At 33.4% G+C, this 27,439-nt stretch overlaps 1 protein-coding gene across 2 annotated transcripts in view; it reads left to right on the plus strand.

Moving 5' to 3' along the window:
- The window catches only part of SPOPL (speckle type BTB/POZ protein like), a 58,692-nt gene that overhangs the window by 26,617 nt on the left and 4,636 nt on the right, over positions 1 to 27,439 (plus strand). Inside the window, exons 2-10 of one of the 2 annotated variants that reach the window (XM_081050735.1) lie at positions 12,172 to 12,308; positions 12,498 to 12,619; positions 12,865 to 13,016; positions 14,884 to 15,011; positions 20,592 to 20,769; positions 20,851 to 20,906; positions 22,307 to 22,429; positions 23,896 to 24,038; positions 24,125 to 24,178. In XM_081050735.1, coding sequence (XP_080906861.1) covers positions 12,231 to 12,308; positions 12,498 to 12,619; positions 12,865 to 13,016; positions 14,884 to 15,011; positions 20,592 to 20,769; positions 20,851 to 20,906; positions 22,307 to 22,429; positions 23,896 to 24,038; positions 24,125 to 24,178 — 1,034 coding nt within the window. In that variant the 5' untranslated portion in view covers positions 12,172 to 12,230. Of the gene's footprint in view, positions 1 to 12,171; positions 12,309 to 12,497; positions 12,620 to 12,864; positions 13,017 to 14,883; positions 15,012 to 16,816; positions 16,914 to 20,591; positions 20,770 to 20,850; positions 20,907 to 22,306; positions 22,430 to 23,895; positions 24,039 to 24,124; positions 24,179 to 27,439 lie in introns of those variants that run through there. The other variant, XM_081050736.1, reaches the window with a different exon arrangement.

Raw genomic sequence — 27,439 nt, forward strand, 5'->3', positions numbered from 1 at the left:
CACTTCAAACACTATAGAATCTCACTTTTCTTTAAAGTCCCTAGTAGATTTTCTTGAATATAGTTTCTTCATTTGCTCTATGCCTCCAGAACCATTTGCAGAGACTTTCAATGGTTGTTCTTTTACAATTTTCACGTGTTTCACTGTAGACCAAATCCATGGAGTTCCTCAAGGTGTCATGCTGCAAGTTTTCCTTTTGATTCTGTCTCTTTACTGGTTATAGGTATGTTCAGATTTTCTGTCTCTTCTCAAGTCAATCTTGATAATTTGTGCTTTTTAGGAATTTGTCCATTTCCTCTAGGTTATTTAACTTGTTGGTGTGCAATAATTCATAGTATTCTCTTATAATCCTTTTTATTTTTGTAAGGTTGGTAGTAATGCACTACTCTCTTATGATTTTAGTCACTTGAGGTTTTTTTTCTTTGTCAGTCAAGTTAAAGGTTTGTTAGTTTTGTTGATCTTTTTTAAAGAACCATTTTTATTTGATTTTATTTTTTCTGTTCTCTGCTTTATTGAGAACTTTATAAAGTTCTCTATCTTTGTAATTTCCTCCCTTCTATAAGCTTTGAGTTTAGTTTGCTATTCTTTTTCTAGAATCTTAGGTATAAAGTTATCTTACTAACTTGAGATCTTTGTTCTTTTTAAATTTAGGTGTTTACGACCACACATTTCCCTGTTAGTACTGTTTTCATTGCTTCCTATAAATTTTGGTATATTATGTTCTCATTTTCTTTTGTCTCAACATATATTGTATTTTTTCTTGTGATTTCTTTTTTGCCCATTGGTTGTTTAAGAATGTGTTTAATTTCCACATATTTGTAAATTTTCCAGTTTTTTGTTGTTGATTTCTAATTCCATTGCAATCAGAGAAGATACTTTGTATGATTTCAATCTTTCATACATTTTTAGACTTGTTTTGTGGCCTAGCATATGGTCTAAATAGAGTGTTTCATGTGCACTTGAAAAGAATGTATGTTCTACTGTTGACTGGTGAATGTTTGTTAGGGCTAGATTGTTTTTTAATATTGTTCAAGTCCTCTATTGCTATTGAGCTTCTTGGTTCTGTGCATTATTGAAAGTCAGATATTGGTATCGCCAACTATTATTATAGAACTGTATTTTTCTTTTTAATTCTGTTAAGTTTTGTTTGATACAGTTTAGAGCTCTGTTATTTGGTGCATATTTATTTATAGTTGTTATATCTTGATGAATTTTTTTACGAATGTCTATTTTGTCAGTATAGCCAACCAGTTCTTTTTTGGTTATATTTGCATGAAATATCTTTTTCTGTCTTTTCACTTTCAGTTTATTTTTGATTTCCATAAATGTGTGGAACCACCCGCCCCCCAAAAAAAATTAAAAACGCTAAAAACATTTTCTAGTCTGTAGAGAACAATTTTATGTTGGAATACTCCTTAAACTCTTAGTGAGGTCCTTTACAACTCACCCTTAGTCTTCACTTTCTGCTTGCTAGGCACCTAAAGGTCAGCCAAAGTTGATAGTTCAGGGTCTTCTCACATATTTTCCAAGTATGCATGTGTGTTTTCTAGTTCCCCTGGTCTGGGAACTCTTCAAAGCTCCTTTCCCCCAACTGTCTTTCTCAGTCTCTTTTGTCCCAGGCTTTCTTGTCTAGCTCTTGCTAGCCCCAACTCTTATGCCTTGCGGCTAATACATTTGCCTTTAAATGCTTTTGACAAATGGTGCCATCCAGAATGCAGCCTCTACCATGGGGAAGCTCCAAGGCAGGTGAAATAAGGTAAGCCCTTGAGCTAGCTGGCCCTTCAGGGAGTTACTAGACTGGGCAAAGCACACAGCCACACAGTTCTTTTAGAATAGGTCCATATAGCTCCCTCTGGTACCAGCAACCTGCACCAGGAATGTGGACTGATGTCTTCATGCCTGCTGCTAAACTGGGAAGGGGGCCCGATGAGTATGTTAAAATGACAGTTTCTCCCTGAAATTCAACAGCTGCATTCGTCATTAAGCATTCCCCTGGTTGTAAGTGTTGTTTTAATTCCAGAGTTCCGAAAAAATTGATTCTGACAGTTTTTGCCAGCCTATTTATTGCTTTTGTGGAGGGATAGAGTTTTGGACTTCCCCACTTTGCCATTTTCTGTGACGTCTTTGTGCATATACTATAGTACATATCTGTGAACTTCTATTTCTCTAGTATAAGATTCACAGATATACATACAAGGTGTGATCAAAAGATATGGTAAATTTTTAAAAAAATATTTATTACAGTAAAAGACACATTGCCATTAATCCCCCTCAAAATATCCCCCCTCGCTTCGAACACACTTATCCCATCATTCTTGCCACTTTCTGAAGCAGTTCTGGAAGTCCTCTTTCGTGAGTGTCTTTCCTTCATCCTCTATCATGACAAGCAAGGCTCGGTGTCACACATCGCTTCTGGTATGACAATTTCTGTCAAGTAAAAACTTTACAGTGTGTCCTCATTAACCTTATTCACCGGATCTGGTACCATGCGACTTCTGGCTCTTTCCCAAAGTCAAAATGACCATGAAAGGTAAACATTTTGAATCAATTCAGGACATCAAGGCAGCCACGGTAGCACAGCTAAAGATACTCACGAAAGAGGACTTCCAGAACTGCTTCAGAAAGTGGGCAGAGCGATGGGGTAAGTGTGTTTGAAGTGAGGAGGAGTATTTTGAGGGGGATTAATGGTAATGTATCTTTTACTGTAATAAATTTTTTTTTTGGTGGCCGGGCGGTTCAGTTGGTTACAGTGCGAACTCTGAACAGCAGGGTTGCTGGTTCGATTCCCACATGGGCCAGTGAGCTGCGCCCTCCACAACTAGATTGAAGACAATGAGCTGGCACTGAGCTTCAAGAGGGGTGGCCGAATGACTCAGTTGGTTAGAGCACGAGCTCTCAACAACAAGGTTGCCGGTTCAATTCCTGCATGGGATGGTGGGCTCTGCCCCCTGCAACTAAAGGTAGAAAACTGGATGTGGAGCTGAGCTGCACCCTCCACAATTAGATTAAAGGACAACGACTTGGAGCTAACGGGCCCTGGAGAAACACACTGTTCCCTAATATTCCCCCAATAAAATTTTTTTAAAAGGCAGCTTTTAATTAAAAAATATATATTTTGTGTCTTTAAACATTCACCATACTTTCTGGTCACAACTCGTATGATAAGAGTGTGAAGGAGTGCATTGATATCATAACACATTCAGGGTACAGATAACTTCTGGTAGAGGAGGAGATTTGATGATGGTGGGAAAATGGATACACTAGAATGGTGGGAAGATGGTTGTTTGACATGTGACTATATATTCTGAATATTTGAAATTCTTTATAGTTCATGTAGCTGTGAGTATGTCTATGACATGCAAAACATTAAGTCTGACACACAGACATTTTGTTAAAGTAGAAAATTGCATGTGTTTATTCCAACAAAAAGTAAGAAGAGTCTTCCTTTAATAAGTAAAACTAGGCACACTTACCATTTTTAAAAGTAACATATTTAGATATGGAAGAAGCCTTTATTTATTTGCTAATTGGTATAGATTGCTTGTCTTAAATTGTTCCCCAGATTTTGGTTGTGCTCTCTTTCTGCAAGCTTTTCCGCGAGAACAAGAATAGGAAGTCCAGAATATCATGATTGTAACTGATAGTTTACTATCTTTTTTTTTCTTTTGAAGAGAAGAAAAAAATAGAATACTAGAAATATCACTGAAATGAACATTGGGAGATCTTTGTCTTTCTTCTAATATTTATCTCACAGTGTAAACTTGGATGGTTTATTTCTCTAGTCTAATCCATTTCTCTCATCTTGGTTCTCAATTGTAAAATAAGAATTGCATCAGATAGATAACGGCTATTTCAGCTCTGTAATACCAGGAGGGGCAGCATGATTATTTGGAAGGGATGGGCATAGAGAGTGGAGCCAGGTAAATTTGTCACTTTCTGGTTACTTACAGTGTAAAGTAAGCCTTCTAACTGATCTAATACTTTTCTCATGGTTAAGATGACATTATTACCACCCATCTCGCATGAGTTGCTGAAGAATAAACAATGTTGGTACATATGACCTGTAAGTGCTCACAAAGGTAACTGCTCACCAGCATTCTCCATATCCCCATCCCATAACTATATCATTTGAAGGAGTAGCTGGAAAGAAAACAAAAATCTTTGTAACCTTTTATTTAATTTGCTTTTATATGTAAATTATTTTGTGAGTTACACTTGAGAAAGGTAATAACGCTTACAGAGTTGTTAAAGAATTGTCTCTTCTCCAGGTTTTTAAAACTTACTTGTTATTTATGTATTTTATTAGGATTAAATTGAATAGTGTCTTATAAAGCTTTTCTTTGACTTACCATATTCTCTGACCTAACATCTCAATCTCTACTACGTTTATAAAAGTGAGGTCCTTTCAGGCATACTTTTTGTGTGATTTGTTTATATACAACTTATCTTGAATTCTTCATTGAGAAAATGTTATACACTCTTGATATATATATATATATATATATATATATATATATATATATGTGTGTAATTTATAAATGTATAAATTATAATTGTAATAATTATAATTGTAATAATAATTATAGTTCTTCGTGTATAAATATATCACAAAAACACACTGTGTTTATACTTAATTATCACAGTTGTAATACTTTTCCCAAGATGAATTTCTAGGATGAATCTGACAGAATTTCTGTTCATACTAATTGTAAAATTGTCCTACAGAAAATTCTTACCAATAATATCTGCTTCTGTGCAATTTTGCTGACAGATTGACAGTTTAAAATAATCTTTGATGATACTGTAGGTGAAAAATGCTGTGGGTTCTTTCTGTATTTCATTGATTACAAATGAGGTTTGTAGCTTTTGTAGCTGTTTTTCTACAAATTGCTTGTTCATCTCAATACCTCTTTCTGAATGTTTTTGAAATTATTCTTAGTTGCCACAGACTATGTAAATGATTCTCATGGACATCAGATAACTCCACTGGCATTTTTATATAAAATTAGGAGCTTATTATCATCATTCCCTTCCTTTTTTGCCAGAAATTTCACCATAAAAAATGAGCAGGGTGATTATTAAGACAACTTTACAATTTATGTTCCCAGTAGAAATGTATGAGAGGGCTTGTTCTTATGTTGTCACCAATCTTTTGGATTGTTGCCAATCTGATAGATTCAAAAAAGGCTTCTTAATTTAGTTTTAATTTGTATTACTCTAATTATGGGTAAAGTTCTTTTTATGTGAATTATTTGTTTGAAGTTTTTACTTTTTCTTTCTAATTTTTAGAAGTTCTTTATATATTAGGAAAACGAACCTTTATGTGTTGTATGTATTGCAAATACTTCCTTGGTTCATTGTTTTTAAAATCGATCGTGATGGTTTATTTTATCAGCTTGCTTCAGAGCCACTGACACACGTATTGACTAGGACACAGTCCTTTCACATATTCCTGCCTATTAAATGAGTCATTACTTTTTCAGTATATTTATTAACTATGAATTTGCTTAAGAGAAATATCCAACTTGTATTTTTGCTCCTATTTCCACCCCAACCCAGTTTTACCAGCCTGGGGCTAGCCTAGAAAAACAGTAGCTTTGCTGCCAGGTAAGGTGAATTAGACTTGGGGCTGGGAGTGTGGAACCTATGTACCATGTTTCCCCCAAAATAAGACCTAGCCGGACTATCAGCTCTAATGTGTCTTTTAGAGCAAAAATTAATATAAGACCCAGTCTTAATATAATATAAGCCGGGTATAACATAACATAACATAATATATGACATGACATGACATAACATAAAACACCGGTTATAATGTAATGTAGTATAATATAATACCAGGTCTTATATTAATTTTTGCTCCAAAAGATACATTAGAGCTGATGGTCCTGCTAGGTCTTATTTTCAGGGAAACACGGTATTTGTCACTAAAAGTAGCAAACTCACTTTGAAGGAAAGGGGACAGCCTGCAGTTTTGCTAACCAGGCAGAAAAAAAAATAAAGTAAGTAAGTATAAAAAGTCAGAAACATCAGCAGTCACACAGTATTGTGGAGGCAGGCAATTTACTGTAAAAGAAAATTGTCCATAGAGAAACAAATCAGAATCCAGAGTTGCTGTAGTATATTAACTAAAATGTCCAGCTTTAATGCAAAAGTTATGAGACATGAAAAAAAAAAAGGGAAACTATAACACATATTCAGGCAAAAAAGCAGAAGCCAGGCATAAAACTATATATTATACAATTTTATTTACTGGAAGTTTCTAGATAAGGTATAACTACAGAAAGCAGATTAGTGGTTGCCTAATTTTGGGTGTGGGAAGGCTCTTGTGGAGTGATGGGAGTATTCTAAAACTATATTGTGCACAACTTTATGAATTCACTAAATATCATTGATCTATACATTTAAAATGAGTGATGATACGTAAATTGTACCTCAGTAATGCTGTTAGACATGGAGGGGGAACCAACATCTTTAAAATGACAGTACTCTATTAATGGTCATAACTAACTGTTGTGACTACATATATGTGTTTGCTATTCTATTTTTACATAAAAGTAACCATTTGTGGTTTATGAAGGTAATTGAAGATAACAGCTGGAAGTACTTAAAAAAGCAATACCTAATTTTTATGTAGAGGTTAAAAAGTTTTGTTCAAGTGACACTATGTAATGCTCTTAAATTGTTTAAACATTATTCTTTGAGGCATTCTTATTTTTTTCCATCATTCATCTACTGTATTCTTGCTTGTTTAATTAAGGAACACCCATTCTTTTTCACCTCTCCTTTAATGCTGATTGTGATTTGTAAGTGCTTCTGATGGAATATTTCCAGTGTTACCATCCTGACTTTCTTACCTGGCTGCCATGCTGATTTCTCAGTTCCTTATGTTGTGCTACAAGTATATTACATGATAGGAATTTGTGTATGTGAGGAACCTACATAAATTCATTTGGGTGAATATTAATATAGACACCATTATTGAAAAGGGAAATTACATAAACTAATGATTAATTGAAAAATTGTTCCATTTGAAATTTTCCTTTCAGTTTTCATCATTGAGTATGATGCTGGTTGTCGGCTTGTTATATATGACCTTTACGGAGGTACATTCCCTCTATACCTGTTTTATTGAGAGTTTTTATCGTGAATGGATGTTGAATTTTGTCATGCTTTTTCTGCATTTATTGAGATGATCATATGATGTTTATCCTTCATCTTGTTAATTTGGTGTATCACATTGACTGATTTGCAGATGTTGAACCAGCGTTGCATCCCTGGAATACATCTCACTTGGTCATGGCATATGATTCTTTTAGTGTATTATTGAATTCTGCTTGCTAGTATTTGTTGAGGATTTTTGCATCTGTCCATCAGGAATGTTGACCTGTAATTTTCTTTTCTTGTGGTGTCCTTGTCTGGTTTTGTTATCAGGGTAATGATGTCCTTATAAAATAATTTTGAAAGAGTTCTGTCCTTCAATATTTTGGAAGATTTTGAGAAGGACTGGTATTAATTCTTCTCCGAATACTTAGTAGAATTCACCAGTGAAGCCATCTGGTCCTGGACTTTTGTTTGTTGGGACTTTTTTATTTACTGATTCGATGTCCTTACTACTAATTAGTCTGATCAGATTTTTTATTTCTTCATGATTCACTTTTGGTAGGTTGAACGTTTCTAGGAACTTACCCTTTTCTTTTAGGTTGTCCAATTTGTTAGCATAGTAGTCTGTTATGTGTTTACATACAGTACATAGTAATCCTTTGTATTTCTGTGGTATCAATTATAATAGCTCCTCTGTCATTTCTGATTTATTTGAGTCCTCTGTTTTTTCTTGGTGAGTATAGCTAAAGTTTTGTCAGTTCCATTTATCTTTTCAAAGAACCAGCTATTACTTTCATTGTGCTTTTCTATCTTTTTAAACCTTATTTCATTTATTTTGCTCTATTCTTCTTATTTCTTTCCTTTTCCTAACTTTGGGTTTCATTTGTTCTTTTTCTAGTTCCTTGGGTGTAGGGGTGTAAAATTAGGTTGTTTATTTGAGACTTCTTGTTTCTTGATGGAGGCATTTATCACTGTAAACTTTACACTTATAACTGCTTTTGCTGTATCCCATAATTTTTTGTCATATTTCCATTTTCGTTTGTCTCAAGATATTTTTTAATTTCTCTTTTGATTTCTTTGACCCATTGATTGTTCAGTACCAAGTTGTTTAAATCTGCGCATATTTGAATTTTCCAGTTTGCTTCATGTAATTGAGTTCTAGTTTAGCACTATTGTGGTTGGAAAAGATCCTTGATAGGATTCCAGTCCTCTTAAATTTACTAAGGCTTGTTTTGTCGCTTAACATGTGATCTATCCTGTAGAATGTTCCATGTGCACTTGAGAAGAATGTATATTCTGTTGCTCTTGGGTAGAATATGTATGTTAGGTTTCATCTAGTCTAGGATATCAGTTAAGGCTGATTATTTCCTTATTGATTTTCTTTCTGGATGACCTATCCATTAATGTAAGTGGGGTGTTAAAGTCCCATACTGTTATTGTATTGCTGTGTATTTCTCCCTTCAGATCTATCAATACTTGCTTTATAAAATTAGGTTCCCCTATTTTGGGTGCATACATACTTACAAATGTTATATCCTCTTATTAGATTATCAAGTGTTATATTCTCGTTGTATTTATCATTATGTAATGCCCTTCTTTGTCTCTTATTACAGTCTTTGTTTTAAAGTTGATTTTGTCTGATACAGGTACAGCTACCCCAGCTTTCTTTTGGCTTCCATTTGCATGGAATATCTTTTTTTCCATCCTTCACTTTCAGTCTGTGTGTGTACTTACATTTAAAGTGAGTCTCTCATAGGCAGCATATAGGTGGGTCTTGGGTGTTTTTTCTTTTCCCCTATCCATTCACCTCTCTGTATCTCTTGACTGGAGAATTTAGTCCATTTATAGTTAAAGTAATTATTGATAGGTATGTAATTGTTTTTCTGTCTGTTTTATGATTTCTCTCAGTGTCTTGTCTTCTTTTGCTCTTTTTCTTTGTGATTTTATTACTTTCTTTGGCTCTATGCTTAGATTCCTTTCTCTTTATCTTTTGTGTACTTACCATAGGGTTTTGCTTTGTGGTTATCATGAGACTTACATATATCAACTTGTTTCTATAACGGTCTGTTTTAAGTTGATAACAACTTAAATTTGATCACATTTTAAAACTCAACATTTTAACTCTCAATGTTTTGGGTTGTGTGTGTGTATTTTTTTTTTTTTTGTCACATCTTAAACATCTTTTTATCTTGTGTATTTCCTCGAGTAATTACTGTACTCATAGTTTTTACTACTTTTCTCTTTTAATCTTCATGCTAGCTTTATAAGTGATTAGTCCACTACCTTTACTCTATATTTACTTTTCCAGTGAATTTTATTTTGTCACGTTTTCTTGTTACTAACTGATGCTGTTTCTTTTCAGCTTAAAGAAATTTCTTTAATAGTTCTTGTAAGTCTGATTTAGTCATGATGAAATCCTTTAGCAGTTGCTTGTCTGAAAACTCTTTATCTCTCCTTCAAATCTGAATGACAACTTTGCTGGGTACAGTATTCTTGGTTGGATTTTTCATTTTCCTTTCAACACTTTGAATATATTACACCATCCCTTCTGGTCTACTACGTTTATGCCGAAAAAATCTGCTCATAGTCTTATGGGGGTTTCCTTGTACATAACAAGTTATATTTCTCTTTCTGCTTTTAACATTCTCTCCTTGTCTTTAAATTTTGCATTTTAATTATAACATGTCTTGGTGTGGGTCCCTTTGGGTTCATCCTATTTGGAACTCACTGTCTTCCTGAATATTGTTGTCTGTTTTCTAACCCCAGGTTAGGGAAATTTTTAGCCATTATTTCTTCAAATAAGAATTGTGTCCCTTTTTCTCTCTTCTCCTTCTAGAAGCAGTATCATGAGAATTTAGTTTGTTTGACGTCACCTAAGTCCCTTAAGCTATCTTTACTTTTTAAAATTAGTTTTCCTATTTGCTGAGCTGGTTTGGGTGAGTTCCATTGCCTTGTCTTCAAATTGACTAATCATTTATTTGCTTCATGTAGTCTGTTGTTGAACCCCTTTAGTGTATTTTCCAGTTCAGTTATTGTATTCTACAGCTCTGTGACTTCTATTTGGTACTTTTTTTGTTGAAGTTCTCACTGCGTTATTCCATTCTTCTCTGTAGTTCGGTGAACATTTTTGTGACCATTACTTTTAACTCTTTATCAGGTAAATTACCTGTTTTCATTTCATTAAGTTTTTTTTTATGATTATTATTTCATTTGGAACATATTTCTTTGTTTCTTCACTTTGTTTCACTTTCTGTGTTGGTATCTATGCAGTAGGTGAAAAATCTGCATCTCCTAGGCTGGTTTCCCCCAAAAGGAAGCTATGCACACACACATGTGGTGCTCTAATTTTTGTGCTTATTGGCCAGGGGATACCCCTTGATAATCTGACTCTGGTGGCCAACGGGGCTTGCATTCACAAGACTATGGCAATTGGAGAGCTGGGTGTTGGCATGCTACCACTCTCAGTGCATGAACAGGCAGCAAACTGAGGCACATCTCCCAGTCTTTCTGTGAAACAAAGCTCTTTGTTTGGCCCGAGGGTTTGGCACACATCTAGCATCCTGCATAGCTGCTCTCAGGGCATGTAGGCTGTGGACACCATCTAGGTGCTGTCTCTCTGCCTTGCTCCAGCTTGCTGCTATCACCCAGAAAAGAGCTTGTATGCACAACTGGAGCCCCTATTTTTGCAGCAGCCACCCAAGGGACACCTGGCTCTGGTGGATAGCATGACTTACTCTTGTGGTCCCATAGGACTCTATGTATTTGCATACTTTTAAAAGTTGCCCGAAAGTCTGGCTGTCATTCAGCCTGCATCTAGATACTGACATCCTCCTGTTTGGGACACTGACAAGTCTTGGCATATGCTTAACTGCTGGGTGCTATTAAAAATGTAATAGGTTGCTTAGACAAGCACAAAGGTTTGAGAGACAACCAAGAGCTAGGGCAAAGTTGAACAACATGAATCATCTCCTACTGAGGCCACTACGTCAAGTCTAGTGCAGATTTTTAATGTGCTTCTTCATTTGTAGTTTTAAAGTTTTTCATACCTTTTATAGATCCTTTTGTTTCTATGTATATCTTCCAGGTGTTTTTCTTCAATCTTTGTTTTCTCATTTTATACTGTTTCATTGGGTATAGACATAGAGCAAACATTTTCTTTTCCATTTGGATGGAATCCTACCCTTTTTGCCATAGTGGTTTATTTTTATAGGAGTCATGTAGTTTTTTTCTCGTATTCTTAAATGAAAAGAGGGTTCTGCAGACCCGAGTCACTGTGTTAGAATGTAATCTTGAAACGCCCCCTACCTATATTCTTGCAAAGTACCCTACATATGTAGCTCTTTTGTATTTTGCCTCTTTTATAGACTTTCCAAGTTGCAAAGCATCATCATACAGTTACTAATGTCCTGGCCAGGTTATGAGGAATTAATTATATATCCAAATGGATGTAGTATGAGAACAGCTACCTGGGAGGAAAGTTGCTGGTATGGTACATATTATCTGGTGGGGAGCAATATGATAGGGATGAAGTCTTAGCAGAGAACAGGTTTATCTGAGATGGAGTTAGAGTTTGTGGAAATCTACGTAATTCTTCTTACACAACATTACCCATTAGGTCCCATCTGTGTTTCAGTTGATCAGAACTTTGGGGCTAACAGGTGAGTGACTAATATATGTAATTTCCAGTGCTCTCCTTTTCAAACCTTTTGGTTTTTGTGACTATGCCAATGAAAATATGAAAGAAGGTGAATCAGATATTGTTGCCATGTTATTTTGTGATTTTTATGATCGTACTATTAAGCTATGTAAGTTTATGATTTATGGTATTTTGGTAAGTCTGCCTTTATAAAATAATGCCTTATCTACAAGTATTAGGTTTGTTTAGATTTCAAGTGTTACATTACAAAGGCTGATTTTATTTCTTAAAGACTGAAAAAAGATAATGAAATCTTCATGTTCCCATATAATCTAATTTGGGAAAGAAGTTTTATAACTATTTAACTTGTCTTCTCTTGATGCAATCACTTAAACCTTTCAATCAGTAAATGAAACTTTTTTTCTTTGTAGTAAAGTACTCAACTCTGTGGGATATTGCATAAATCTTGGAAGACTGCAATAAAGTGGCAATGTCTCGGGAACCCACCCCGCCTCTCTCTGGAGATATGTCTACTGGGCCTATAGCAGAGAGCTGGTGTTATACACAGGTACATGTTGAAAATGCCTTACTTTATGTCACTTATAAATTTTGTAGTATTTTAAGGATATTGTGAAGTATAGTTATAGAAATGGCATAGTTATTAGAAAAGTTAGGAGAGTGGGTTACAGAATGTTTAACATGTGACAGGTTAAAAAGCATAAAAGTCATTATAAAATTGTTTTTCTGAATCTCTTAGGTTAAAGTAGTAAAATTTTCCTACATGTGGACCATTAATAACTTCAGTTTTTGTCGAGAAGAAATGGGTGAAGTGTTAAAAAGTTCAACTTTCTCATCTAGCCCAAGTGATAAAATGAAATGGTAAGAGTTTTGATTGTTTGGAGTTTTGTTTGGAGTTTCAGCTACTTTATGGTTTTGTTGTTATTGTTCCTGAATGGATATTTGTCTGTTTTATACTTGATTTGTAAGAAGTTCCTAATAATACAGAGAATTGTAAAGAGCTGTTGGGATGTTGATGGGATATTGACAAATGACTTTAATATTGCCTCTTTCTTGAATGTTTAAAGTATTTTATTTCTCCATGTGAGCCTATTGTTTTATTTTAGGTGCCTGAGGGTAAATCCAAAGGGATTAGATGATGAAAGTAAAGACTACTTGTCCTTATATTTGCTTTTAGTCAGCTGCCCAAAAAGTGAAGTTCGAGCAAAATTCAAATTTTCCCTTCTGAATGCTAAAAGGGAAGAAACAAAAGCAATGGGTAAGTGATTTGCAAACTGAGTGAAGAAGTCTGTGTAACTACATACTGTGACTTCTGCACTTTTACCTAGAAAAATTTAGGATATTCTTTTCCTACTAAAATATGCTTAACCTAAAACATTAACTTTGGCCATTATTTAATTTTAAATCCTATTGTAGAACTATAGTTGTACTAAATCTTGGACTTAATAGACATGTAAAATTTTTAAAAAGTAATATTAAAATTCAACTTTCTCATTTCCTAAAACAACATTCACTTGTCACTTGGAAAAACAGTACCTGTTAAGGGCAAGGTGTTTCATTCAATGCCTGAAATATATAACAGGTGTTCAGGAAATATTTGTCTTCTCCCTTACTGTTTTTGCCAGATAATACAATCAAAGAATACTCTGAAAGGAGATTAAATATCTTGTCTCTAGAAATTTTTTTGAACAATAGACAACACTGACTGAAAATAAATCAGTTTCTCTTAGTCTCAAGACCTGGTAAATTCAGTTCAAGCTTCACACATAGAGCCAACTGATACCATATAGCCTAGAGCTTCATAATAGGAGCATTGTAGGAGATGTACAGAGTGCATAGTAGGACAAGATATAGTGAACCGTCACATTAAATTTTAAGTGTTTTGTAAAAGTTAATCACAGAATCAAGTAACATTATTACAAAATAACCTCCAAATACTCATGTTTAAATAATATATTTTATTGCTGAAGTAATACATAGTTTCATACATATATTTTTACATTGTCTGGCATTTAAGATAGTGGAGCATCTTAATAGGTCAGACTGCCATAACAAAATACTACAGACTGGGTAGCTTATAAACAACAGAAATTCATTTCTCACAGATCTGGAGGCTGCGAAGTCCAAGATCAGGGCATCATCATGGTCAGGTTCTCATGAAGACACTTCCTGGGGTGTGGACTGCGTACTTCTCACTGTGTCTTCACATGGTGGGAGGGGTTAAGGAGCTTTGTGGGGTGTCTTTTATAAGAGCAACATTCCCATGAGGGGGAAGCCCTCATGACCCCATCTAACCCCTTCATGACTTCTTACTACCATCACATTGGGAAGTATTGTTTCAACATAAGAAATTTGATGGGATCCAGACATTCAGTCCGTAACATGGAGTATTTTTATTAGATTTACTGCTGGTTTCTGCCTCCAATTAATTCTTTGTATAACATAGTGAATTCTTACTGTGGAGGATCTTACTTCATAGAATATGGTTGTTATACAGTATGATAGGCATTTGAAACATTCACTTCAGGCATTTATTTATTAAATCTTTTAGAAATTATACTGATCACTGTCTTTTGCACTTTTCTGAAAGTTGTTTTTAGGGGTGAGGGGATTATGTCTAAAGACCTAGGAATGATAAGGGACTTTATTTACCTTTTTCACCAGTTAATGGATTTTTTTTTTTTTTAATTCAGTAAAACTAAAGTCAGTGGGATGGATGTCCCAGGAAAGCCTAAAGGATGCCCTGGTGATTTAGAGCATCAATTTTTAAGGGAAAAGTGGGAAATGAGAGGTATATTTTTATACCAGTGTGTTTTGATCCTGCTTTATTATTATAGGGCCTAAATCTTCTCCACAATTTTCATCTGGCTTTTCTTCTACTTAGATAACCAGAAATTTGAAAGTGAGCTCATTTGATGGCTAAAATTTGTGTAGTTACTGTGGGATGATCTGGTTCTATCTTATGTAACTCTTATGACATTTTATTTAGGAACACAATTATCTGTACTTTTTATGATGGATATATTGACCAAGTCATTTTTGCATATCAATTTAACTATGTTATCATTAACAAACTATTTTTTGGATACTTGTTTTATTTAAACTTTTGTTCTGTTTCCCACCAGAAAGCCAAAGAGCATATCGATTTGTACAAGGGAAGGACTGGGGTTTTAAAAAATTCATTCGAAGGGACTTTTTGCTTGATGAAACTAATGGTCTTTTACCAGATGACAAGCTTACGTTATTTTGTGAGGTGGGTACATTTTTTATTTCAAGGAACTCCACGGTTATTTTTAGCGATAAGGGAGAAACAAACTACAATAATATTGGGTATTCTGTAAAATTAATAGTTGGTATAATTGATAAGATTTCATTTGTAAATGTTTCACCAGTGAAAGCTGACTAGATTGTCTTAGAAATCAGTAGTAGCTCACTATAAAAAATTTCAGTCACATCTTTATTTATAAATTGTATATGTAGTTATACTAACACATACTAAATATTTCTTCCTTTTAGGAATACTATCGATATGTACATCTTTATATAAAAATGTTAAATACCTTCATCCTGAATAATTCTGACATAGATGGTCAATATTTTTTGTTATATTCAGATTGATCATATTAGGTATTATTAGTAGTTTATCAGTTTGAATCCATACTTAAACAGTGAGTGCCTGAAAAAGATTGGGACACTTTTTATTTATTCAAACAGTTGAGTTTATTTAATCAAATGTTAAAATTATAAGCAATAGCATTTCAAATCTTAAAGTGTGCCCGTGTCTGCAGACATACTTAGGAGGTATATTTAAATGCATAAAATACTATAGTTTGGAAGTTACCAGCATTGCTTCTGCCAATAATTTAAACTTATGATTTACTTTAATTTGAAGTTGGGATTTGCTTCTGTCTTTGTTATCATTTTGTAATTTTATCTATACAAACTGCTGAGATTCATCTTTGGAATGAATTCAAGGATATAGTGTTAGCAGTACATTTTCTAGAGAATATGCATCAGTAACATAATTTTATCAAAAATGTTTATTGTAGTTGATAATTTTCATAGGAAAGCCACTTGAAAAGGTTATGATCAAGTAAACTCAATGTTAATTATATTTCAATAGGTTATTATAGATAGATGAGTGTCTTAGAAGCTTGATAACTTCCTTAACGTGCTACTAAGTTAGCTTTAATTTCTTTATAGAAAATATGCAAAATTTCTTGGCAAGATTACAGACTAATTGTATGTCATTATGCTGTGTCAGAAGAATAATTGAAATATGGCTCTAGAGACTACATAGTGCAAATATAGTGCATTTATTTTCACTTAGACAAGTTAAATGAACTGTCTAATGAATTTGTTATAAATACAATCATTTGCTTGGTAAAGCACATACTACAGTGTCTTGAGCAGAGCTTATCATTAATTTTTTTTTTTAAATAACAGACATTTATTGTCAATAAATAGGTATTCTAAGTAGTAGTCTAAATAAATATAGGTCATGTTATTTAAAAATTTTAACACCCTTAATATACAATCTTGTAGAATTTTAGCACTTATCTTAAATTTCAGCATGTTAATTTTTAAAAATCATGTAATCTTAGAATTTAAAGGACCTTTCAAGCTGTGAATACAATTTAAGAAAACTACTGTAGCTAAAAGTCTTTCATGGATAAACTTTTAAAAGATAATATATATTTTAGCATTGAAATGCTATTTACAGATATTTTTCTAAACATATTGTATTAGAACCTAGACAACCAAGAAATTCAGAATAAAGGCTGAAATAAAGATTTTATGTTTTTTCAAGTACACTTTATCTACAAGCTAGATTATACACACTAGTGACCCTAAAATAGAACCCACCATGATATGCATTTTAAGTTGTCATTGATCAGATTCAGTTTTGGAGATTGTAATATGTACCTTTTTATCGATCTAGACATTTATACCCTGGGTACCGTATTTGGCATAGATAGGCAAAAAAACTTGAGCAAACATTCCTCATGCCCTCCACCGTTTCTTCCATACCTCTCATTGATGCCCTTCCTTCTACAGCATCTCCAGCACTGCTTGCAGAAGAGGAGGAAGCATTGCACTGCCCTCCGTAAAGAACTGCCTCCTCCCCCTCCCCTGCAAGTGGTGCTGTAGACAGGTAAGGCAGTTTGGTGCTACCCTTTTTGTGCAAGACATAACTTAATCTTGCAAGTTCCATACTATGAACCCAATAGCCAGAGGTAGAGATTTCTAGCCATGTAAACAGCTCTGCCTCTCTCCCAAGGTGATACAGAAGAAAGGACTTGAGGAATAAGTAGGAAAAATAGAAAATTGGTTAGATTAATTCATCTTTTGAATCCAACAGATTTTAAATAATCTCATAGTCTACAGCCCCATGCCATTCCATGATACATAGAAAAATGGATGGATGGATGGATAGATAATGAGTTTTTCATTAAATTATTTCATTTAGAAAAATACCTTTTTTTCCATCCTACTTTTCTGTTGCTAAGATATTCTTTCTGTTTTATACTACTTGTGGTAATGGATGGAAGTTGGGTTTTATTCTCTAAAAAGTCCTTTTATGGCAAACTGAAAAACTTGACAATCCTATTGTTATCACTCAAATGATAGAAATAGGATACCTATCTATGAAAGTGAAAAGTCTTGAGACCCACTATTCTCTAGGATGATGTGAAATCGTACTGTTAAAAGTTTCTCACTTTGGAGCCAGTATGAGGAATGGTTAAGTTGTTGATTAGAGTGGCAAAATTTGTAGTACTATGCACCTTTGTAAATTCCTAGCTTTCAGAATTAGTTTGTGGAGAACTGAGATTTTTAAAAATTGGAACCAGTTGTCACCACACTGGAGGAGACCCAGATTTCTAGAGTCATTATAGTTGATTAGAGCCTGTGCATGTTCATTGGTAGTCCTAATTGAATTCTCAGAGGTAAGCCAACGGCAAATTGGAAAAAGAACAGCCAAATGAGTTTGAGGTGCTGCATTGCAGCATTTGTCAATTTTGAGTATTGTTCACTTGCCTTTTTACTTTGAAAGAGCAACAATTTAACCTGAGGAAAGAATCTCAGCCTTTTTTCTGAATTTTTTACTTTAGGTTCTATTCAGCAGGAATGTTCATTATCTATATTTGAATATGTACTAGAAAAAACTAAAAATTTAGTAATTTCTTAATTATAGGTATTCATTGCATGTCAATGTTTAATTAGATCATTAACTAGAAATAGTCACTTGAATATTCTTTGGAGTATGAAATGTCTCCGTTAAAAATTTGTGGTTGCTATGACACTACTATATAGATATGTATGTCAATAATATAAATACTTCTGAATTATGATTACACATACAAAATACAAATACCGTTTTTCCCATCTTACTTTTCTGTTGCTAAGATATTCTTTATGCCTGATACTAATGGCTTTATTTTTTGATGGTTTTATTTCTTGTTACCTGATTTTTGCCAGGTTTTTACATTAAATATACTAGTTTGGGTTAGGATAATAGGCAATGAATAGAATTTAAGAAATCCATTTCTAAATTAAATATATCATCACATTTTTATAACTCCATTTGCATACTTCATGCAAGTAATTGAATTGGTTCAGTTCTTGCTCTCTAGAAATTTCAACAGAAATGTTTCTTCAGAACAAGTAAATACTGTCTAAATGATAAAAAACTGATCCCTAACTAAACCTTGAATATTAACACCAACATACTTGGTTTATGTATCATTAAGTTACAATGTATGGTGTAATGGGGCAATCAAGTAAGGATTAGAGAAGCTTTTTTCTGTTTTGTAGTTATTAAAATTTTAGAAATTATTTGAATAATTAAAAACTCAGTAGGAGACTTATTTATGTACACAGTATTTTTTGGCTCCTGTGTTTCGAAAAGCATCTAAAAAGATTGTTGTGATTAATCCCCTTTATGAATCATAATTGTATTAAAAGTACTACTAATTTAAAAAAAATATCCAAAGAAATATTGTGTAATGGAAAGAGTGCTAAACAAAAAAGGAATCTGGAGATATAGGTCTAATCTTCCTCTGCTACTGACTAGCAGTGTAATTTAGGACACTTTAGTTACTGTCTCTTGATCTCACTTTGAAAACATTTTACAAAACAAAGTAATTGGATTAGATGATTTCTAAGGGACATGATTCCAGAAGGTTAATGCAAGTTGGCAAAAACAAAGTGATTCATAAAAATATACTTAGAAAATAAAATTTTTCTTTAGAAGTATCCATTCATTCACATGAGATATACGCATGCATCTGGATGAATGAGGACTTCTGAGATTTAATTCTCCAAATATTTTATGCTGGACCATTATTATACTTTCTGTGTTAGTGTGTTAGTAGTTTGGTTCAATTTACCCATATGCAATTTACATTTCCTACATAGTTTACTACATTTATACATTTCCTTATTTATACCTACTTTTATTTGATAAAAGCTTTATGAAGTATGTTTTTTAAATGAGCACGGTTATCTATTGCTGCATAAGAAATGACCACAAAACCGAGCAGTTTAAAACAGCTTATTTTGTTTCCCCCAAAATAAGACGTAGCCGGACCATCAGCTCTAATAAGTCTTTTGGAGCAAAAATTATATAAGACCCAGTATTATATTGTATTATATTATATTATGTTATGTTATGTTATATGTTATATGTTATATGTTATATTACATTATAATACATTACATTACATTACATTACATTATATTTATTATACATTATGTTACAAAGACTCGGTCTTATATTAATTTTTGCTCCAAAAGATTAGAGCTGATGGTCCTGCTAGGTCTTAGTTTCAGGGAAACATGGTAGCACTTTCATAAAAAATGGTTCATTTACTCTGAAACATATGCTTTGCTTGTTGAGGTAGTATTTTTCTATATTTTATTAAATGTAATGTGAAATTTCTAATAGTAGAATGCCTTTTCTTAAAAGTGGTGTGCAAGACTTGGTAATTAGTGTTTTAAGATTGTATTCAGTAGATAGTGGTCATCTTTAATGAGAGATGATTTTATTCATATTATATTGGAGTCTGTAAAAGGAATGTAACTATATCAACTTTGATTTATTGATTAGTTAATAGGCAATAAAACATCTGAAAATCAGACTAAATTATATTTATATTATTCTTACTGTTGATTTTTTTATGAAAGATACCATAAGCTTCAATAACTACAATTGCTTTTGTGAGAATTCTTGTACTTTTAAAATTTAAATCAATTTAATTAAATATTTGAATCAATTTTACTAGAGTTGAAACATGTAGAAGCAGCACTTGAAATACTTCCCAAATTGCATATCATAGACTGTAGTTTTACATCCTTTTGTAAACTACAACTGTAAAAGCCATTATGAGTGTGATACTATGGTTACTGTATGTATAATAAACTTGAAATATTGATAGTTCTGTAGTGTAAGAAAATAAAAACTAAAGAAATTTCTCCCTCCACCTCACAAACGTGTCTTCTCCTTGTTTGAATTTGACATCACATTATGACTTATTTCACGTTGAGAAATAGTTTTTGTAATTACTTCAATAACCAAGCATTCTAATCAATTGATAACCCTTTTATTCATATATAGTGTCACTTGAAAATGTTCTAGTTTGTTTCAGATTTTTTTCTGTATTATTTCTCTTTAAATTGTGTCTGTAAATTCAATTCTTAGGTGTTAGCATTTTTGATCAGGATTACATTGAATTACTCAAATCATTTTAATGATAAGAAATTTAAATATAGTTTTAGTAACTAATTCTTGTAAATTATAAAAGTGTTTTTCTTACTGTCCCTTTTTTATTAGGTGAGTGTGGTCCAAGATTCAGTAAATATATCAGGGCATACTAATACAAATACTTTGAAGGTGCCTGAATGTCGACTAGCAGAAGATTTAGGTAATCTCTGGGAAAACACAAGATTTACAGATTGCAGTTTTTTTGTGAGAGGACAAGAATTTAAAGCTCATAAATCTGTACTTGCAGGTACTTTCTACTTTTGGGTAATATAGTACATTTTTTTTCATAAGTTTGTGCATTAAATAATGATGCTTAATCTTGTTACAGCTCGATCCCCAGTTTTTAATGCAATGTTTGAACATGAAATGGAAGAAAGCAAAAAGGTAAGAAAATATGGTTTAAAAGCTAATACTGAATTTGTATAAATGTAGAATAGTGGAATGCATATTTTAAATGGAACAGTACATGTTCTCATTTTTATACTCTGATTTTGGAAAAAAATACAAAGATAGGGAAATGTATTCCATAGTAGAACAATAGATGTAACCCAATGTGGGTGAATATTCCAAATAACAGTTATTTTGATTCCCACTTGGTCAGAAAATAAATGGGTAGTTGTTTTCCAAATGACTATATATCCAAAGGACTGTTCTGGTCCATAGCTGTTTCAGAGTTCTCTGGTTAAGGTGTGTATTTATCCTGTCAAGACTTTATGAGTTAATTCTGGAATTTGTTTTCTAGAACAAAAACAATGTCTACATTCTTTTTACCATGAAAGTAAGAGGATATTTATTAGATTTAACAAAAATGGCATACGTTATTGTACATTAATTGTAATCAAGGTATTACCTATTTGGTTTTCCCAGACATTTCTGTCACATGTCATCTTAAAATGTTGTCAGATTAAAGATCAGAGGCTGATTCTTTGCTGGTGGTATTAGTGATCCTTAGTGCTCCGACTCCAGAGTTTGTTTGTGTGGCTCAGCTTTATTCTTTCTGCAGAGTAGAGGCTGCAACAAAATAGCTGCTTTTTTTCTTTTGATTGTTGGTCTGGGCAGGTACTATGATGAGCCTTCTTATCACTTCCAACTAAGGAGACATCAGTGATGTCAAGTGGTATTGTCTACAAAGGGTCCAAAAAGTTTGGTATCGTTTAGTATTAGATATTTCGCTTGATTGATTTCAGGAGAGGTACCCAATTTACAGAGAGCAAAAAAGGAACTAGTCTTTTTTGGACTTAAGTATGTGTCAAGCAAAGAAGTGAGGTGTCCATAGATAATATTACATGGCATTTTGCAAAAGGGAGAGTTCTGAGGTATAGTGGGCTCTAGAATTATCTCATATACCTGACCCTGTTTTGCTTAAAGCTAGGAACAGAACCATTAGTCATAGGATCTTAGGCATTACAACTTAAGAATTTAGCAAAAAAAAAGTTAATAGACATCTTCCTCTAAGGTAGAGGTTAGAAACCGAACACAGACATATTTTGTCAGGCCTACAAGTTTTTTGTTTTACTCTTTTTAATTGAGAAGTTGGGGTTTATATTCCTATGTGTTAGTATTAGGCTGGGGTATACTTGTCCTGTTAGACCTGCCTGTTTACTTTGCCTCCTTAGCTTACTGAATATTTACTTACCTCAATTTTAAAAGACTTTAATGTATATTTGAGTTGTACAGTACTTGAGTGCAGATTTAGGGCTTTTAAATTGCTATCAGAGTTTCCCCTTGGTTCATTTGTGTGTGTATGTTCTTTAAGTATAACTTTTTTGTGTTTTTAATATCAGAATCGAGTGGAAATAAATGATGTAGACCCTGACGTTTTTAAAGAAATGATGAGATTCGTTTATACAGGGAAAGCACCAAACCTTGACAAAATGGCTGACAACTTGTTGGCAGCTGCAGACAAAGTAAGTAATTGGGCCTTGAAGAGCCAAAAAATGTCCTCAAGGTTTTGATGCATCTAGAAAGCTGTCATTAAATGAAAACCCCAAATAACTTGAGATATTGAACTAATTTATACTATTTGTAGATGGCTCTTGAGAATATTATGAAATAGCATACAGTGGAATAATAAGGAAATGAGATTTTTTTTTCAATCAATAAGACATAAAAATATCTTGAGCCAGTATTTGGAGAAAGTGAATTTTTCATGGGAGATTAAACTGTGAACTCAGTAGGTTTGAGTGTATCTTTACTCTGTTTTATAAAAACACACAATAGCGTATGTAATGTATGGCAATTTTCAGTTATTCTTAGTTTTAAGATACAGTGCCTGACTTCTGTTTAAAGAAAGGAAGAAATATTGGGTATTGTGTCTAATTTAATTCTTTGTATTCATAGATTTATTTTTTAATATGATAGAATAGAAAGAGAAAAAAAATAATGTTAATTTTATAATACTCTTTTATGATGGTGAGGAAACAGTGCAAAAATACCAGGAAATATTGAAGCCAGTAGTTTTTATTCCTGAAAGCACATTGGCATCAAAAATATCAAATACATAGGCATAAATCTGTCAAAAATGTTCAGGATCTACATACTGAAAATTATATTGCTAAGTGAAATTCAGGTAGACCTAAACAAAATAGGTAAATCTCATGTTTGAATCTCAAAATAATTGTATTGAGTTGAAGAATTGAAGAATCCAGACAAAAATGAGTATAAATTAAATGATTCCAATTAAGGAAGACTCCAGAAAATGCATACTATAGCAGCAGAAAGCATATCATAAGTGTTGCTGGGGGTAGGGTGAAAGAAAGGATGACAGGACAGGAGGAAACTCTTGGTCATGATGAACGTGTTCACTGTCCTTCATTTAATGGTGGTTATATATGGCTGTATAAATCAAAGTGTAAACTTTAAATATGTGTAGTTTGTTGTATGCCAATTAGACCTCAATAAAGCTGCCTAAGATGTTCTAATAAACATACACACTAAGATTTTTGGTGGTTGTGAATATGATTCGTTTTATAATTTGTTCTTCAAGATTGAGTTGTAACAACATGTGGTGTACTGGTCGGTACACTCATGTTCAAAATAGTAGAGAAGAGAAGTACACTCATTAAGAGTGTTGAGTAATACGGTGTGTTTTTTTAAAGAATAAATAAGGTTTGTTTTTTTTAAGACTAAAACTCTGTTAAAATATACATTATTTTACACTTATGCAAATTGAAATTTTCTTAAGAAAATTGGTTGTGCTCTCGAATGTGTTCCTGTTTTCTTCATATTAGGTTTAAAATAACTTGGAGACTTTTACAGTATCTTCAATTCAAAGTATAATGTACTTTTAACTTCATTTTTTAAGTCACAAATATGTATTTAAAACTTGGTAGTTTGAGTAAATGTTTAATGGTTATGTTTTCCTTTTGGATAGTATGCACTGGAACGGCTGAAGGTCATGTGTGAAGAAGCTTTGTGTAGTAACCTCTCAGTAGAAAATGTTGCTGATACCCTTGTTCTTGCAGATTTGCACAGTGCAGAACAGTTGAAAGCACAAGCCATAGACTTTATTAATAGGTGAGTTATGTTTGTATTTCAGTGGGCATGACACCTTCAACTTTTTTCACTGGACTTTTTTAAGTGTGTTTAAATCTTCAACGCAGGTGCAGTGTTCTTCGACAGCTTGGATGTAAAGATGGGAAAAACTGGAACAGCAAGTAAGATGACTTCTGTTTCTGACTTAAAAGTTGATCTGCTTACATAAAATTGCCTTTTGTTCATCTGCAATAAATATGGATCCAGATATTAGTTATCTGAAGAAAGCTGCTGGTTGTTTAAAAAAAAAATTAATATAATTTGAGTACTTAGTGGATTCTTGAGGCTATGCGTCCTTGTAGATCAGCTGTTAATGTAATGGGATGGATGCTGTAATAGCTTAAGCACATATGCTCACATAATATATAGCTGAGTCTAGGTATTTCAGTGGCTACTAGAATTCCTTTCTTTGTACCCTCAGAAAGGATTTCTAAAAATATGGAAAATAACTCATTTTATCCTTTGAGGAATGTACCCTCCAAATTTGCCTAGGAAGTCTTTACATTTGAATGCTAACCCATTGCTTCAGCCAAGTACCTTGCATCAAATACTATATTAGGGTAGCTGCCTAACATTCCAAAAATGGGAGCAATTTGATCTTTACTTGCCCTGGTAAAACTAGTAAGAGGTGGCATAGTTGTCACATCTTTCTAAGCCTGGACTTTCTGAATATGAGCTATTAGAACTATTATTTTCCGTTTTCTCATTTTTAGAGACACTTTTCTACTCTTTGTAATTATTCAAAATGAAAAAGGGAGAGTTGATAGGTTGAAAATTTGTATCTGCTTTTGATTAGTTTTTGTTTCTAAACCCTTAAATTCTGTTTTCGCAAATTATCAAAACTTGATATGTCAAAAAAGACAAGTTTACAAAAAGTCAAAAAAAGACAGTGTTAGCGACAATTAAATGAATGTTGGACTTAATTATTTACCGTTGCTTTGATCTGTTTTGGTATATATGAAGTTGGTTAACTGAATTCCTCTCAATTGTAAATTTTCTTTTCTAAAAGTGAAAATTAGTATCTACTTTTAAGTTATTGGTTCTGTATATTGGTCAGTGTATGATAATACATTATCATGATGGTATAGGACCCTAGAAAAATATCAATTTGAATTTATAATACAATGTATTTGAAGCAAAAGACAATTTTGTGATCCTTTGTATTGCACTTAGCCATTTTCAAGCTCCAGTTTTATTGTGTTAAGAAAATGTTTTACATTGTATTTTGACTTTTTTCAATGTCGTTTTGACTTTTTCAATGTCAAAAAATATCAGCTTATTTTATATCCTCTGAATAAGCTGTTGTATGTGCAGATGTTCAGTAGCTATTTGTTGAATTAAATGAAAAAACGTCAGGTATATTAAGAGATATCTATATGATTCCAAACAACTATTTGAAATTATAAACATAATGACAAACTTGTAGTTTGATGTCAGGCAAATAAAAGGGATTGTTTTATTATTAGCTACTGTTTAGTTCAACAAATATTTACCTAGTACCTGTTGTGTCTCAAATACCATGCTAGGCTGCTTCCTATAAAAACAACTATGAGGAAAAATCCTTGGTTTTGAGAAATGTATCTAATGAAAGAAACAAATACATGCATATATCATTCATATATAGATAGAAATATAGATAGAAATTTAGTGAAAGAAACAAATGCGGGAATGTTTTGTTATAATATGGTAAGTAATGTGATGAAGGAGGGTACTTAACAAAGGCTGGAGGTTTAGGGATGCCTTTCTGGAGATGACTGAGCTGTCTTAAAACATGGGTAAGAATTAGCAGAACTAAAAAGGAACTAACAGGCATTGCAGACAGAAAGGATAGTTTGAATCAAGTATGAAAGCATGAAACAATAGTCTGTCATTTTACACATACTTATATTTATTATCCAGTAAATACCCAAGGCACTGTGCTCAGAATCAAGAATATAATGGTGAACATGACAGATGTGTTCCCTAGCTTCATGGAGTTTATAGTTTAGCAGGAGATAAATAAGAATTAAACAGGTAATTGAAACTGTGATGATAAAGGATAGCATGCCCATCTGAGCATATCGCAAAGGAACCTAACCTAATCTAGGGGTCATAGAAAGCCCTTTCAAGGGAAGTTTGTATAAAGGCCTAAAGCATTAATAGGAAGTACCCTGGTGAAGAAGAGGCAAGAGTGGGAAAGTGTATCCCTTCTTCTGATTCCCCAGAAAAAGGGAATCAGGTATGTAAAGTTTTGGTGATAAGAAAGAAGAGTATAGAGTATGAGAGAGAGAGAGAGGTTATGAGAAGAAGCTAGAGAAAGCCAGCAGGGATCAGATTCTGGAAAGCCATGTGAATAACATCAGGGCTTTTAGACATTACTTGAAGAGTAAGGGCATCTAGTAAAAGGTTTTAATTTAGAGCATGGCCTAATCAGGTTTGCATTTTTCGCACTCTGATTTCATGCAGAGTAGGGAATAGATTGTGGGGAGGTTGAGGTAGTGTGGTAATTGAGGAGCAAGGTTAAATAAATATAGGTAGACCCATTGGAAAGTTATTGGAGTAGTTTTGGCAAGAGATGAAGGGTGATATTAGACTTGATTGGGGGTGACAGAGGGACCAGAGAGAAATGACCGGCTATAGTATTTTGATGGAACAATCTATAAGATCTGGGTATTATTTGGATGCAGGATTGATATAAGGGAGAGAAGATAGGAGATATGGAAGGGTAACTAGCAATTAGGTATTTTAGCAATTAGGTATTTACTCTGATTGCTCAGTGAGAGCATGTTGTACATAGAATAAAATAAGCAGTTCAGTATCAGTATACAAAATTCCTGAGCATGGAAGTGGGAGGTGGAAAGCTAAAGAGAGGAAGTAGAAAACCTGTTTCTCTTTCTAAAGAACTTGATTACAGGCACTGGAGAACAATGGAAAAGGACCTAATGTAGTCATACTTATATTACGAAGGAAGCATGGAAGCTGGTTGTGAGAGGAGCAAGATAGGCGACTAGAAGACCAATTAGGGGACTGTCGTAATAACCGTACATGAAATGATATGGGCCTTAGCTAGGGATTCAGGGTGTTTTGGGGAATTAAAGTAGGGCTTTGATGATTGATTGGAAAGCATAGGGTCTAGGATGACTCCAAGGTTTCTGACTTGAATCACTGGCTAATGGTGGAAGCAAAATGCAGAATGGGAATGAGGGAGGAAGAATTTGGAGCTTCAGGAAAAACATGTTGAATTCTTATCTAACAAACCTGAATTTATGAGTCTTGAAGCACATCCAAATAAAGAGAACAAGTGGTTTTGGGAATGAACATTGTGGGAGGCTTAAGATTGAGCGAATCAGTAGTTTTTATCATTGAACATGACAGTAAAATTATGAAGAATGGATGAGATAGAA

This window comes from Rhinolophus hipposideros, assembly GCF_964194185.1.
Source record: "Rhinolophus hipposideros genome assembly, chromosome: 6".
NCBI lineage: Eukaryota > Metazoa > Chordata > Mammalia > Chiroptera > Rhinolophidae > Rhinolophus > Rhinolophus hipposideros.